The 15,059-nt window shown below is 43.9% G+C and overlaps 1 protein-coding gene across 7 annotated transcripts in view; it reads right to left on the bottom strand.

Moving 5' to 3' along the window:
* Positions 1 to 13,722, bottom strand: part of agap1 (ArfGAP with GTPase domain, ankyrin repeat and PH domain 1) — a 102,107-nt gene extending 88,385 nt beyond the window's left edge. For 4 of the 7 annotated variants that reach the window (XM_061679840.1, XM_061679858.1, XM_061679849.1 and 1 more), the window contains exon 1: positions 242 to 1,641. In XM_061679840.1, the coding sequence (XP_061535824.1) occupies positions 242 to 1,382 (1,141 nt within the window). In that variant the 5' untranslated portion in view covers positions 1,383 to 1,641. Of the gene's footprint in view, positions 1 to 241; positions 1,642 to 12,773; positions 12,982 to 13,059 lie in introns of those variants that run through there. The other 3 variants (XM_061679876.1, XM_061679885.1, XM_061679894.1) reach the window with 1 other exon arrangement.
* Between the last annotated feature and the right edge of the window lie 1,337 nt (positions 13,723 to 15,059).

Here is a 15,059-nt window from a genome sequence, read left to right as displayed (position 1 = left end):
CTACCTGTAAAATACTTTGTATCTTTGTGTAGTCAACTCACCTACAGAGACAGTCATCTTAAACCTGAGCCATCTTTTGTTTGCACCTGGGACATGAACTACATGTAGCTCCAAGTAATGAAAGACAAACAGCAGACGCCTCAACCAAACATCACCCTGCTGTTCTAAACAAACACACATTAACCCTCCAAATACATGCACACACGGGCACACAGACACACACACAGAGATGCTTGTTTACCGCCTGTGCTTCCATTCACACTCTCTGTGCTGGATTGCAAAGGTGTGGTCCTGTGGCGGAGGGAGTGGATTGTGCTGGAGCTTCCCACCGTTGTCGAGGTGCCGGTCTCATCCCTGCGGGAGAAGATGCCACTGAAGAAGCGTACCAGCCTCCTCTCACTCAAACGTCCTCCTCCTCCTCTCCGAAGCGGGAGCGCCACACCCTCCTTGTGTGCAGCCAGAATCTGCAGGTCGCTATTGTCCAGCGTGCGATTCTTGTCGCTGTTTGCCCTTTCCCAGCGGCTTAGCTCAAATACGGGGTCCGCCTTGTTCAGGATGGCACCGACCTCCAGCGTCCGGCTCTTCTCTATCGTACCAAGGCGAGGGTGGCCGGTGGGGCTCTGAAGCACTGAATCAACTTGGGTGACCTTCTGGCCTCCGGACACCAGGTCACGGCCTACGGGAGATGAGCTGCTGTCGTGTTTGTCCTTCAGTAGCGCTGGCAAACGTAGCCGCTCGCTGCCTGTCCGGTGCCTAAAACTGAAGCTACGGCACAGCAGGCCAGTGGGCTCCTGCTGAGGTGGCATTTCCAGTAAGCGTGCAAGTGCCGTCCCATTTGAGGGTGCCGTCCCGTTTAAGGGTGGGATTGTCCCACTGTGGTCTAATGACTCAGGGCTCTTCTCTAAACTCTTTGACTTGAAGAGTCTCTTCATTTTCATCACACCGCTGCTCACCATATTCCCAGCAGAGTCTGTTCTGGTACAAATGCTTTTCTCGAGTTGGTGAGAAGGTGGCGATTCTTGTGAACTCATAAATGTGGTGGCTTTCTTCTTTGTCATTAGGACCTGCTGCTTGCGGGCCAGTTTAAGCCTCCCCAACTCCAGCTGGCCTGTGCTGTACGTCCTGAAGTTCCTCATGTGGCTTTGTGATGACAAATCATCTGATTCATTCTCCACTTCTGGCACTTGTTCCAGCAGACCACTGCGCTGGGCCTCCAGCGAGAATTGCTGCCTAAAGGACCCCACTTTGGGCATTTGCAATGTGCCACCTCTATCCTCCAAAGTCTCCTTCTTCACTAGTGTGAGGGAGATGCGGTACACTGTTTTCCTCTGAGCCGTCCCTCTCTCCATCCCTTCAGAACAGTTCCCATCCAGAAGGAACATGGCTGAAATCCCAAATCCTTCCTCAGAAACTCAGCACATTTTCCAGAAAAGTCTCCCTAAAGGTCCTGTGTGTGTGGCCTCCATACAGACAGCAGATGTCTCACATGGTTGAACCATCTATGTCTACATTTCTCAACATGTTAAACTAGTTGAACAGCACCAGTGATGAACACTATAGGACAATGAGTGACTTTCCGTCATCCACAGGCGCAAAAAACTGACAGGAAATACATTCCTGTCATCCCCACAGAATTGAGCTGGCCGCGCAAACGCCCCCCCCCCCCCCCCCCCACACACACACCCCGCCCTCCCCAAAAAAGGGGGAAAAAAGAGCGCACAGGTGTCCTCGCCAACAGGAGCTCGCAGCTCTTCCTTCCGTCGTTGAGTGTCCCGCTGTCAATGCCGCGCGATTCCAAACCTGGAAGCTTAATATTATTCACCGTGTGTCGTACGGTCCTAACGCGTCGTGTCCCATTATGCGCGTGCACCCCCACGCGCTGCGCCGCCACACAAGCGTCTTTCACCTCTACTCCTCCGTCATTCTCATTTAAATGAGCTTCATTTCAAGCAGTGGGCCAACACGGCAACCGGCTTGCAAACAATCCGGATGCCGCCTCCATCGCGCTCTCAGCTGAGCCCGCACGCACGCAGGCACACGCACACGCACACGCACACACAGTGAGCACGCAGCGGCACAGATAAAACATGGGATGGATATCACAATCAGTGTTGCTAACCTATCCGTATTTAGGGACTTTCCCTACCCTTATAGCGACTGCTTTTCGCGCAAATCGAACGACTTTTGACTCACTCCCCGAAAATTAACTCGTCTTTGTCCTATAGGTGACCACACACAAGTGACAGCAATGCAACCTTTCCGTGTAACAATTTCCCATTGTTGATTAAAAAACAAAAAAACACAGCCCTTTCATATGACTGATTGCCGCGTGTGTTACTATTTCCTTTTGAATAATTTTCTCCAAGCTGAATCTGGCCGAGTTGTTCTCTGTAAAACATCTGCATGAAATCCATCTCGGGTTTTAGTTTGTGCTCGTTAATCCTGTTGTCAGTCAAGTTTGTCAGTAACGCCCCAGAAGCCATGCAACCCAGAGAGTCAGTCATTCACACTGAGCACACAAGCAAAAGCTTACTGAAGCAAAACCTCTACTTCTGTCTCACCACAAACATTTTCTGCCTGGTGTGAAGATGCTGAGTGTACTGTTGAATGCATAGTTCTGACAAAGAGGAGGTGGGGGAGAGGGAGGAGTTTTTGAGCTAGCTATCCATCCATCCATCCATGGCACGTATAAACAAACAATCATTCGCATTCACACCTACGGGCAATTGAGAGTCTTCAATCAACCCACCATGCATGTTTTTTGGGACGTGGGAGGAAACCCACGCAAGCACGGGGAGAACATGCAAATTCCACACAGGCGGGCCGGGATTTGAACCCCAGTCCTCAGCACTGTGAGGCAGATGTGCTAACCAGTCATTGGCAATTAGTGGTACTTGTTCCTGTGTGCACCTGTGAATTGACAGCCTGTTTACAACGGCTCTGTTGTCTTCTTCATTTGTACTTATTTTTGCATCGTGCCAAACTGTTTGCACTATTACGGCATTTTAGCCGTGCTATATTATTTAGCAGAGAATATTGCTGGTGCTGAAATGACAAACTGATGAGTGAGTGAATGGGTCAGGGGATTTGAACCATTCTTTCTGTATGTGCGTTACTCGTGTTAGGACTCGTGTTAGGATGTTAGGACTCTGACGCACACTCTAAAATTTGTACGCTGACAGTAACGAATGACTTCCGAATCAGAATCAAATAGTTACTCCTACTACTGTTCCGAAATAACAGTCCAACAAATGAAAAATCCAAATTGTTTCAACTCCCTCCGTAAAAGTTTTTTCTTTTTAAGTTTAAAATGGCTTACTTTCACCAGGATCCGGTGCCGTAAATCCTCGCTGCCTTCAAGTGCCTTGGACCAGCTGCTTACTTTCTAGCTGCCACGCTGTGTTGGATAAACTTTCTCCAATTCATTCTGCCGTGGTCGGCCAATGGCTCCTTTTTCGGCTGTGGGACTTCCATGAATAGCCGTGCAACTCCTCCGGGCTCGGCTAATGGACATCTCCTTCCATGGAGATCTGATTTCGGTGGAGCTACACGAGGTACATGCACAGAAACTTTGATTCGTTTTGATTTGGATCCGAAAATCTAATTTGGCGTTCGTTTTTTTCAAATGCCAATTCAAGTCACCACTGATTCATGCATAGCCCTACTGAATGTGTGTTGCACGAGTTTCTATAGTTATAGCAATGCCTCGTTAATCGTGGGGGTTACGTTCTAGACCACCCCCGCAATAGACAAAATCCTCGAAGTAGCGACCAAGTATTTACAGTATATTTTATAGATATTTTTAAGTTTCATGCATACGCTTCATCACCAATAAAAGATACAGTTTATGCGTGTGACGTGCGGGTATTATTTTTACCCACTTGGGGTCACTAGCTACACATTCTTCAAGATAGTAACGCTGAGTGTAAATGTGTGTATGCCTTTTACTCGGATGAGTGAAGTGGAAGTAGACATATGAGAACGTACTCTTGGCCAGCTATTTCCTGGCTATAGCATGTGCCATTGTGGTGTACAGTGAAGGTGTCAGCTGAGGATAGCGGCAGGTGTGTTGAGAATGGGCTGTTGATTACTGTACTTTGTTACCGTTTGTTTAATAAAGCAAATGAAAGCGCACCAGCAGCTGTTTCCATCCTCCCTTTATGTATATGGTTTATAGTTTGCTCTAACTTGCGGTGGTAGGCTATATTTAATTAGCTAATGTTTACAAGAAATGTGCTGTTGAGTAACTGTACTGTACAATAGAAATCCACGATGCACTGAGCCCGCAATAAGTGAACTACGATATAGCGAGGGACAACTATATTGTTTTGTCTTATGTACAGCACTTTTCTTTTCTTCTTTTTTTTAATCAGTTTATTTGAAAAGGGACAATGCAATTTCATAAAACACTTACAGCTGGAGTTGTTTTTTTAAGTGCTCTATAAATAAAGTGGAGGTGAGTTTTCTTTACATTTTTAACTTGAAACAATTAAACTTTTTCTTGTAACCTCTTGATGCGGGTCATGTTTAATTTCATTATTGGAATATGGGGCAGGCCAATAAAAAAACACTTCGGAGACCCCTGGCTGAAGAGTTCAGAGTTGAAACGGGTGACTACTGGTCAGGGTCTCTGCGGTGAAGCGCCACATCATACGGTCCCATTTAACAGTCATCTTGCTGATATGTTCAATCTACAAGGTCACTTTCAAGGTGTAACTTCAAATTGGGATGTCAACATGAAGTGCAGCCTCCTCTCCAGTTCACTCATTCATCCTTTTTATGTTCATAGTGTCATGTTATGATGACACGCACACACCTGAAAGGCTGCAGTGGCAGGATGTATATGACCTCCTTCCCCCATACTGTCACACCCCCGGGAGACAGTAAAAATGGGTCAGTCAGTCAGCAATGGGAAGAGGGGGATGGCGGATTGAGGAAGGTCCTATGCTGCCGGGAAGAAGCTCATCAACACCAGTGCCATCAAAAGAAGACAAAAAAATGCCGTGGAAGCATCACATTTCCACATTTAGAGCAGACAATTTGGTGAGAAGAGGACAATCTAGCCTGTTGCCCACACAGTTTAGACGCGGAGTAATCGCCATGGTAACCAACCTGCTGCTTTGGGTGTTAACTGCAATGCTGTGAGATTTCTGCCAAACATAACTGCCGCCCTTCATTTGCATCTTTAGCTTCATGGAGATTTCATGAGATGTTTGATGTGAAACTGTCATTTGCATTTCACATCCTATCTGTGGTTACATTAACAACCAGCCAGATGCTCTGTTGTGCTCATACAAGGCCGTCCCTTGGTCCTAGTCAAGAAAGCAAAACGGATGCAACAATTCAGCAAGCTGCAGCAGCAACAAATCCACAAATACATTAGTAATATGCGTGACCTACTTCTGGTGGCCCACATCTTCCCTCAGCTCACCACCAGAACCCCCTGCAGAGTTCACTGCCTTGAACGCTTGACACAGCTTGTAGGGTTTTATTGATCTCTTTTTGGCTACATTTGGGTTAAATCTTCCAACAAACGTGAGGCTCAAATCATTTTCATCATGAGTGACCTGTACTATATATAAAAGAAATTCACATTCCATCGGTGTGGTTGCTTCTCACATGGGGACAAACCTCTCTGGAACATTCGACCGTATCATTTTGGGCTGTAAAATGTTGCAAACCGCAGTACATAAGATGAGTCATTCAGAAAATAATACATTACACTGGGGTGGGGGTAAAGCAACAGCTCCTCCTTGATATAAACGTGATGATTTATATCATATATTACCACTCTCTCTGTATGAGTAGTCCCAACAGACGCTCAGAAATCCCAGCATTCACAAGTAGCAAACACAACTAACTGCTGCCACCTGCTGAGCATCATCCAACAGTGCACATAGTCTGTATGTAGTAGCAACCCCACCTAATACTCAAGTTAATGAAATTAAGGTGAGGTAGTTTCATCCAAAAGTCCGCACATTTATTGTAAAAGAACCACTTCAAAAGATGCGCTGAAAGCTGGGTCGGCAGACACAAGCCAAGAAAAACTATCACCACAAGAAGTCATTGCTGGATAACGGATTTCTTACTAAAATTAAATGGAGCTGAACTCCAACTTTTAGCATATACACAAGGACCACAATAAAAACCTCCCAAAAATGGCATTGAGAGTAGGAGCCCCATATTGCAATGTGGCATGTTTGGAGTGCGGACATAGTGCATAAGAAGAGAGTACAATTATCTTGAGTATGACTTAACCATAGGAAATAAAAGCATAAATTCTCACAAGCATCAATTAATGTAGATTATATATTAAATATTTCAGTCTAAAATAGAGGAAGGTAGAATTTAAAATACAGCAAACAAATTTGCAGGTTCTAAAGCTAGGGACACTACCTTGTATGTTTTGCAGTATGAAAGCACTTGGTTTTCATGTTAAATTCTATCTGTGTGTACATTCTGCCTTCTTGCAACACTTGTCTTTCAGTGTAAATCTAATCTTCCCATACTTTTAAGTATTTTAAGTTCCCCATAATGCTTTGTTGTTGGAGGCGTGGCTCCAGGCATCAGATTTCCTTGCGGTTCTGTTTAGGATCACTCCCTATCCACAATATAGTGCCCTTTATAGTGAGCTGGCTATTTTGTAGTGCTGTCGGAATGTGAAGTGAGTATATGTTATCCCTTATATAGTACCCACAATGTATCTGGAGAAGTAGTGAACAAGCCATCGTCACCAGAAAATCTAAGATAGCCCATGGTGCATTTTGCCAATACAGAAAAATGGTTTTCCGTTTCCAGGGTATTGTTTGATTTTTGGCAAAAACTAATTCATGAGTTGTGGTCTGAAAATATCTTTAACGTAAGAGCTAAACATCACAACACAGGTGGACAAAGTGCTTTGTATTTATTTTACAAAATAAATTCTAATGTTATATTGTTTTAAGCTGAGTGTAAGATATCATTTGTTGATTCCCATTAGGGAAATTCAAGTCTTACTTTATAAAATTCAATATATATTACGGAAGGTGAATGAGCTGTCGTTGATCAGGTATGTTGTAATTATGTCACAGCAATGACGTTATTAACGGCGCACGCGTGCAGTCAAAATCACTCTTAACACAGCTAGGGAGAGCAGACGATATATCTAGTATGTTAGGCTGATAAATTGGTATCAGTTTCTTAGTATCGGCACATTTGTACGAGTACGAGTATTAACCTGCAGTATGGGTACTGATACTGGTATCAGTGCATCCCTAATCTAAACAGACATGAGAAACAATATTTGAGAAAACTTCCACACAAAAGCTAAAACTCAAATAATAAATAACTTCAACCCTACATGCATAATAATATGGACCACAGTGTCTCCCAAATCACCTTGGCGGCTGGTTTCACAGGGTGCCCACTTGCCACCCTCACAGGATGATGCAAGAGCATTGTTATGCTGAGGACAGGAAGTCTATTTTTATACCTGCATGTGATCGGTGTGGACTGGCCTCAGCTATTGTTTGGGTCAGTGTCCGGCGTTTCCCTTCAAAGGGGAGTGTTTGACGAAAAGGGAAGCAAGCGGTCTTGTGCAGCACCAGCTGCCGACATCTCAGCAGCATGACACTGATGCATACAACATGCAGAACCTTCATGAGAAAGGTGAAAGTCCTCTCATCTGTGAGTCCCCTCCCACTCCTGAGTTTCACTATACCCTTTTGCGTGGTTGCTGATGCTGGATAGGGTGTTAAAATCCAACCACAAATTTGCTTCCTTCCGAGGTTGCATCAGAGGCGTAACAGTATGCAAGTAGAGTGTGAAGTTTTAAACCTGAGACTCACAGCCCATGGCATTTTATATTGAAAGCAATCGTCAAGCATTTATTAAAATGAATGTGCCAAGCTGCAACAGCTGTGTGAAAGTGTACTTCGGACACAGAAATGTCCTGTTTTGGTGAGTTGTGTCTGAAAAGGACAGACATTAAAGCGGTTAGACATAGTGATACGCTTCAGTCATGTTCGTTTGTGTTTAGACTTGTCGGGTGATGCTCACACTGTCGACTCAAATGTGCTGATTGAGACCATTAAGCGGTTATACGATTAAAGTGTCATCTGATATTCTGACAGACAGTTTGTGGATTCACTTTGACCTTACTCTCGCATTTGTTTAACTTATCCTGACAACATGACAGATGATCCAACATTGATCGGGTGGACACGTGAGCGACATCACCGTGTCGCAGAGCGGAGTCACCTTACTGTTTGCCCAGCAGGAGAGGAGCGTAAGGAACTACTGAGCATTACCTTTGACTGTAAAGTCAACATTAACCAAAGATGAAGATGTAAGCAGTAGGGTTAACACGAATCGACGGTGACTCGAATTGGGATTCGAGTGGGTGTGTACAAGCTATCAGCAAATCAAAATTTTCTGACTCGAATCAAAACAAATCTTAGAATATCGTACTAGCAGACAAGAGCTGCAACTGCCGCCGTGCTGCATTTACTTAAAAAATACAAAATATTTCACTGTTTTTATCCTGTGCTTAGAGCCCACGGCTTACTCATAGTTTCGACGCATGTGCGCATTTTTGCTTTGGTGACCGTAGTGAGGACAGCAATGAAGTCTATAGCCCTCCACCGAGACGATTATCTCCGCGTAATTAGGTGTCAGATAGGCAAGCCCAAGGAACTGCATTAATATTCATGGCAGTACCACAACCAAACCCTCCAACGCCGGAGGGGGGTGACCGCAGCAGAATAAATGGGAGGAAGTTGATCAAACACAGCGTGACAGATAACGAGCCGGCTAGTCATCCAGCCAGCTAGCTAGAAAGGAGGCAGCTGTTCGCAGCCAATGGCACCGAGACGAGCGCAAAACCAACCAGGTTTTCTACCTTTGGCCACGGTACAGCGAGGGATCCTGGTTAAAGTAAGCAGTTTTTCAGTAAAATTATTTTTCTTTCCGGCGGGAGAAGCGGCACCCAGAACGCAACAGTGTATGTACTCTCTTTCCGGTTCAATAGACAGTTGTCAAATAATCTAACTGGATTTTTCATTTGTTGGACTATGACGTCTTTATTTCGGAATAGTACAAAGAGTAATGATTCGATTCTGATTCGGAAGTCATTCCTTACTGTCAACACGAATAGTGAATCGGGATTTAGAGTGCGAATACGAGCCCAAGTAAGCAGATGCTGGAGGAGGAAGACAATACATCAGTCAATTTTACACGGTATCCCCGGTAAATTGGTGCATTAGAGACGAAACAGTAGAGACATGATTTTCAGATTAATTTGCTACCGTCTATGTAGGTTAGACCATTAACATAATTAGTTGCATGCCTGTGACGACTGCTTTCAACACAAAGGGGTGTGGATAGTGAGTCTGGGGTCATTTTGCTCTGATACTATGTTGGAAGCAGTCAAATTTGAGGGTCGACTTTGACTCGCCATGCCGCTTGAGTCCCGTACACACAGAAAGCAAGCTGGGAAAAAGACAGCTTAGTGTGAAAGAGTCTAGCATTTAACAGGATAGCAAGGACTTTTGAATTATTCACACAGCCATGAAGGACTAATTAACAATATGATTATTATTGTGACAGTTTGATCAGACACTGAGAGACAAACACCAGCAGAGTGGATAAGCAATAAGTCAAATGGCAAACATGTCGTCATGTACAGTACTAGGGGTTGTGTAGACTAATCTATTTGTCGACTTTCCTACTCCACAATGACGTTTAGAGCATGAGCTCTACTATCGCTAATCATGTGTTTTTGGCTTGATGAGGAAGAGCCGCTTGCGCTGAATGAAATTAGTCTATCACCTTAATTGTTTTAAACTGTGTTCAATTTCTCAATCTACAGCTTTAGTGAGAGAGAACCTGTAAATGGGGAAAAAGACAGACTCAAGCGGGATTTTAAACAACTTTTCCGCCCGCACTATCCAAATGGAAGAAGAGTGGGGAATTAGTTCACTGTACATGAAAAGGGCCGTGATTCTTTGAAAACACCACGAATGCCCACCGCTGATATGGTGGGCCCCAGACACCGACACAGAAAACCAGTTTCCTCGTTTGGCCAATTTCTACAAGTGTTATTACTTGACTGTCCCAGCAACAAACACACAGAGAGGAATTTTTTCTGGCTGGATCTACAATCACGCTTACAGGGGTCGAGACTTCACCCAGCCCATGTCCATGCTCTTGTGTTCTAATGTGTGCATGTAACGTGCGTGAATTCGGTGTCTGAGCTTTCCATTGTCGGTGACCATAGATTATTGCAAAGCATTCTCTCCTCCTGGGATTTTTTTTTTATTATTACAGTCATTAAACGCATCAATGACATCATCAGTAACTCGTCGACGTCCATCAGATTAGTGTCGATTTAAAAAAATCTGAAGTCATGAAACCACTCTGATGTAGATGCTGCCACATACCAACCATGGATATATAGAAGCAGGACACCATCGTTCATTGTCACGCAAAACAAGAGGAGAAAAAAAAGAAAAGAAAATGCCAGTCAAGCTTTGGCTTGATCTGGTCTGAGCTCATGTTTGGGAAGGGAGGGGGCATTTGTGATCCTTCTGAACACATGGTTTAAGAGACAAAGACTGAAGACTCAGCAGGGTGTCTTGAATGACACAGATTAGAAAGAGCGAGAACATCAGCAGCAGCCACAATCTTCGATGTACGTTTGTATGTTGCTAAAACAACACACTGACATTAACCGCACTGACAGTAAACATGGCAACATTCATAATCTCCCTCACACTTTTCAGATACTCTCATCTCGTGTGAAGATGTACTTGCCAACAAGCGTCTGGCGGGTGGATTAATGAAAAGGAAAAGTGGTCGCTAATCCCAGCTCCCTTTAACTCAGATAGTAACGAGTGAGAGACCTATGACCTTGGTTTGACCAATGGGTTTAGCTACACACAGCCTAGTTGATGACCTGACACCACTGAAAGCAGACTACTTATTACATGCATAATAGTTGCCTGTACCTTGATGCTGTGCTACCATGACAACTGAGCAGGTGCATATGACGGAAACTTTACATGCGGCCCAATGATTTCTGTGCCAGTGCCACGTCAGCAGCATGTCTGTTTACACCTCAGATTGGTTTCATGGACATTAGCAAGATTATATCTGTCATGTCAATCCAGCAGTCACTTTCTTGTCCTGACAAATGTTTCACCACTTATTTTTGGGGGTGAGAGGGGTGATTATTACTGTTATTGAGCCCATAGTTGTCTCTGACTCAACGCCTCTCTCCAGTTTTCTCTCTACCCTCTGGTCCCTTTACTCCGTCTCTCCTTCTCAACCCAACCAGTCGCCTTACAGAGCCTGGGTTGTTGGAGGTTTTTCCCTTCCAGGGAGTTTTATCTTGCCTCCTTTGCCAAGTGCTTGCTCATGTGGAGTTCAGTTAGTTTCTTGAGTGTCCTACCTGTTCAATGTGTAATGTGCCTTGAGATAACTTCTGTTGTTAAATGGCGCTACAGGAATAAAACTCCCTTGACTTGTTCTTATTCCCCTTCAAACGCAATCATATGCTACTGCCGCTATTTCAATATGACCACTCTGACTTGATGAGTATTAGAATCCTTACATCATTACTCTGGTGAGCACTCACTGGGCTCTATGCACAAAGAAGAGGGCCTGCAGGGCACCAGATGATGATGCGCAGAAATACACAAGCACTTAACTGAGGGGAAGTGAATGTCTCCACTTGGCCCTAATCTGCATGGGGGTGGGGTTTAGACAAGCATTATGGACAAAAGGTGCAGAGATTTCAGCCACTGCATTACGCAAGTAATGGCTTCAGTAGAACACATACAAATGAATAAACCTCCATCAATGTTGAAAGACAGATTTCTCTCTTGCTTTCTATAACTGACAAAGTTTAATTCAAATGACGCTCGGCTACTGTTAAGGCATTTCCAAGCACCATGAGACATTGTGTAGGGTGCAACATTTCCTTAAAGAATATGGAAGAAAACAAACAAATAAAGCAGCTCTTAACACCATCCGATGGTAATCATGCATAAACCAGGAAGACCAATCAGGAGAAAGACATGACTGCATGTCGGTACCAACAACTGCAGCATTATTTGCAGACAATATGAGTTGTACTGAATTGTCAAAGGCATGATGGAATGAGATGTTTTAGCTCACCATACTAGACTGAAGGCAGATAATCAACTATGAAATTTAAGTCACGATAATAAAACAATGCAAATGTTCAAAAATTGCTCCCATATGACAAGAAATGGGCTGAGGTTGTCATTGCATCATAGACATATCGGCCACTTTAGGGGCTAGGAGCATTCGTTGTGAATATACTATAAACAAGTCTGTGTAGTTGCGTAGTGAATGACGGGTTTGGGATTTACATAGGAAAATTGGAGCATGAAAACAGAGAACATGAACATACTGTAGAACAAGATTGGATCTCAAATATAAAGTGGAAAAGCGATCCGGACCACTGCCTTAGTTGTGTTTAGTGGACATGTTGGTCTTCTTTATGTGTGGCATGAGTGCCGAACTTTCGCATCAGGTTCAAATTCACAAGTCAATGCACAGTTTCCAAAAGGATGGGGGGCTGTGCGGTCCAATTTTTCCTTGCCTTTCTTGCACCGTGTCTGAACAGCAGTTACAAAACCTTGTTTATGTTTGCAGTGGATACCGCTAGTTCCTAACTTGGCCGCCACATGCCACAATGCAACGTTGTTTCCAAATGTCCTCAAAGTATTGCTAAGCCCCTGAAACAGTTTGAGCAGGTCCTGTCCTACCTTCAATTGCAATGACATGCTCCCGGATCTGGTTCTGAAGCAACGGCTCGTCCACCCGCTCCAGCAGCTCGTAGATGGAGTAGATGTTGGGATGGACGGACTCGAACCTTTGGATCTCTGTCCGGATGGCTGCCGAATTGGCGAGGTGCTGCTGGTAATTCATCGCCGCAGGGACTGCTTCCAGGGGGATTGGGTGTTTTCTGTAGAACTGAACACGAGCTGTTCACCACCACACAGATAGACATCGCATTCTCATCATAATCATTCTAACCATGATCGTACTCACAGCCAGTGAGCAGTGCCGTAGCTACTGGCCACTGTGGGCACTTGGTCCCCGGCGTCTCCCGGCTCCTGACTCGGAGGGGCTGACAGATGTGCAGCAGCCTGAGGAGGACCTCTCCATGTCTCGACAGACAGGGGGGGGAGGGGGTAATGAGGAGGACAGCAGCGCCGTTTTATGGTGTTCGAAACAAGCTTCCAGAGCCACGTCCAGTCATGGGGAATACAGCACAGCGAAATACAACGTACAACGGCCTTGTGGCTAGCAGGCTACGGTAGCTGCTAGCTGGACCCCGGCTAAAGCTAACTTCCTAACTGTAGCGTCCCAATTTGAAGGGGATTTTCCAATAAAGTCTCTTTCGAGACCAGCAAACACGAGCCTTGCTAATATTTTACCAAAACAAAACATCTGGTTTGAGAACAGCTGGCTGCTGCGTCCCACCGCAGCCTTCGTTCGTGTCTGCTCGCCCCCGACCCTTGTTTTGTTTTGTCTCCGGCGCCTGACGCTCAGTCTCGGAAACTCGGTTGCGAAAAAGACTCCAGTTTTCTTTAAAAGCGATCACTTCACCGCGTTTGTCGGGTCCCGTTCGGCCCTTTCCCGGTCCCGTGCACCGAGGTCCATCCCCGGTAGACTGGAGCCACAGTACATCCGAAGGTGGAAGAAGCGTTATTCCCCGCAATGTGCTTCCTGCCAGGGTTGCGCATTTCAAAATAAACCTCCCAGCGTCTGTGGATGTTCATAATAAAACGCACACGGTTTAGGCTTTTGTCTAACAAGTATTTCAGTAATCATCACACACCGTAGTAAAACTCCGTCCGCTTTTGTTAGACAATGTACGTAAACTGCCATTCCAACATTAGTCTTTAAACATTTTTATTGCGACTACTTGAACAGGCATCATCGCGTCTTCCTTCCTGGACCCAAACGGCAACATCCATTTATCCACTTCCGCTGGGATTCGCGTATTACGTTACATCCAGCCTTAAAAGCACGAGTAAAAGTGTTGTCATATCACCAGAGGGGGCAAAAGTACTTCAGGAGAAGCACAAATATTTCTGTTAAAAAAAATGGACAAAGTAAAAGTTTCGATTCAACTCTTGACTGAAGTCAAAGTTGGAAAAAAACACAGACCTGAAATGTAAAAAAATTTAAACGTTTTTTTTGTTTTTGTTTTTTTTCCCCTGCTAATTATTATTATTATTTTTTTTCGTGCCAAATTGGGTGTTTATTTGATTACGGGCCTTTTAGTGTCCTTGATGTAACATTTCAAGAAAAAATATATTTAAATAGATTTTTTCAATAACCAGCAATGGGTGTGCCTAATTAAAAATGCTGTCTAAAATTTCATGTATATTTTGACATTTTGTGAACAGTTTTATGGTGGCATTTTACAGTTTTCACCCTGTCCCTAGCACAGGGTTTGGATATATGAAGCTCTATCTTTCGACTAAAAAATGCTAAAATGGTGTAACTTTTACCATAAATTCCTTAAAATATAATAGAAGTGATTATTTCTCATCATATATCAAAAAAACATTTCAAATTCTGTCTTTTATTTTTACTAAAATATGTCTGTCCTTTAAAGTTGCTGTCATTACCGCCACATTGACCATTTTCAGATCAATGGAGTTTATTCAAAATCAGATTCTTTAATTCCCTGTGTCATTTTGTCTTGTCACTCAAGCACATGCTAGGGCAGACAAAAGTCAGACATTTTGATAACTGGAAGAGTAAGTTTTTTCCTCATTTGTATCCTTAAGTCACATAATATTTTAATTGCATGTCTACCAAACTACTTGTAGTGTTAATATGTTTAAAGATTTTCCTGTAAAAAAAATGATAATCATATAAAAATGTTGTATAAGACTACCTAGCTAATAGAAAATTTTAATTTTTTTTTTAATTTTGAGGAAAAAACGAAAATCAAAAGTGCCCGAAATCAAATAAACACCCAGTTATCAAAACACTGTTGTCGGTGAAACGCAAATATGCGGGGGTCCACCGTA

Source organism: Phycodurus eques, chromosome 1, assembly GCF_024500275.1.
Source record: "Phycodurus eques isolate BA_2022a chromosome 1, UOR_Pequ_1.1, whole genome shotgun sequence".
Classification (NCBI taxonomy): Eukaryota; Metazoa; Chordata; class Actinopteri; order Syngnathiformes; family Syngnathidae; genus Phycodurus; species Phycodurus eques.
This window is presented reverse-complemented; position numbering and strand designations above follow the sequence as displayed.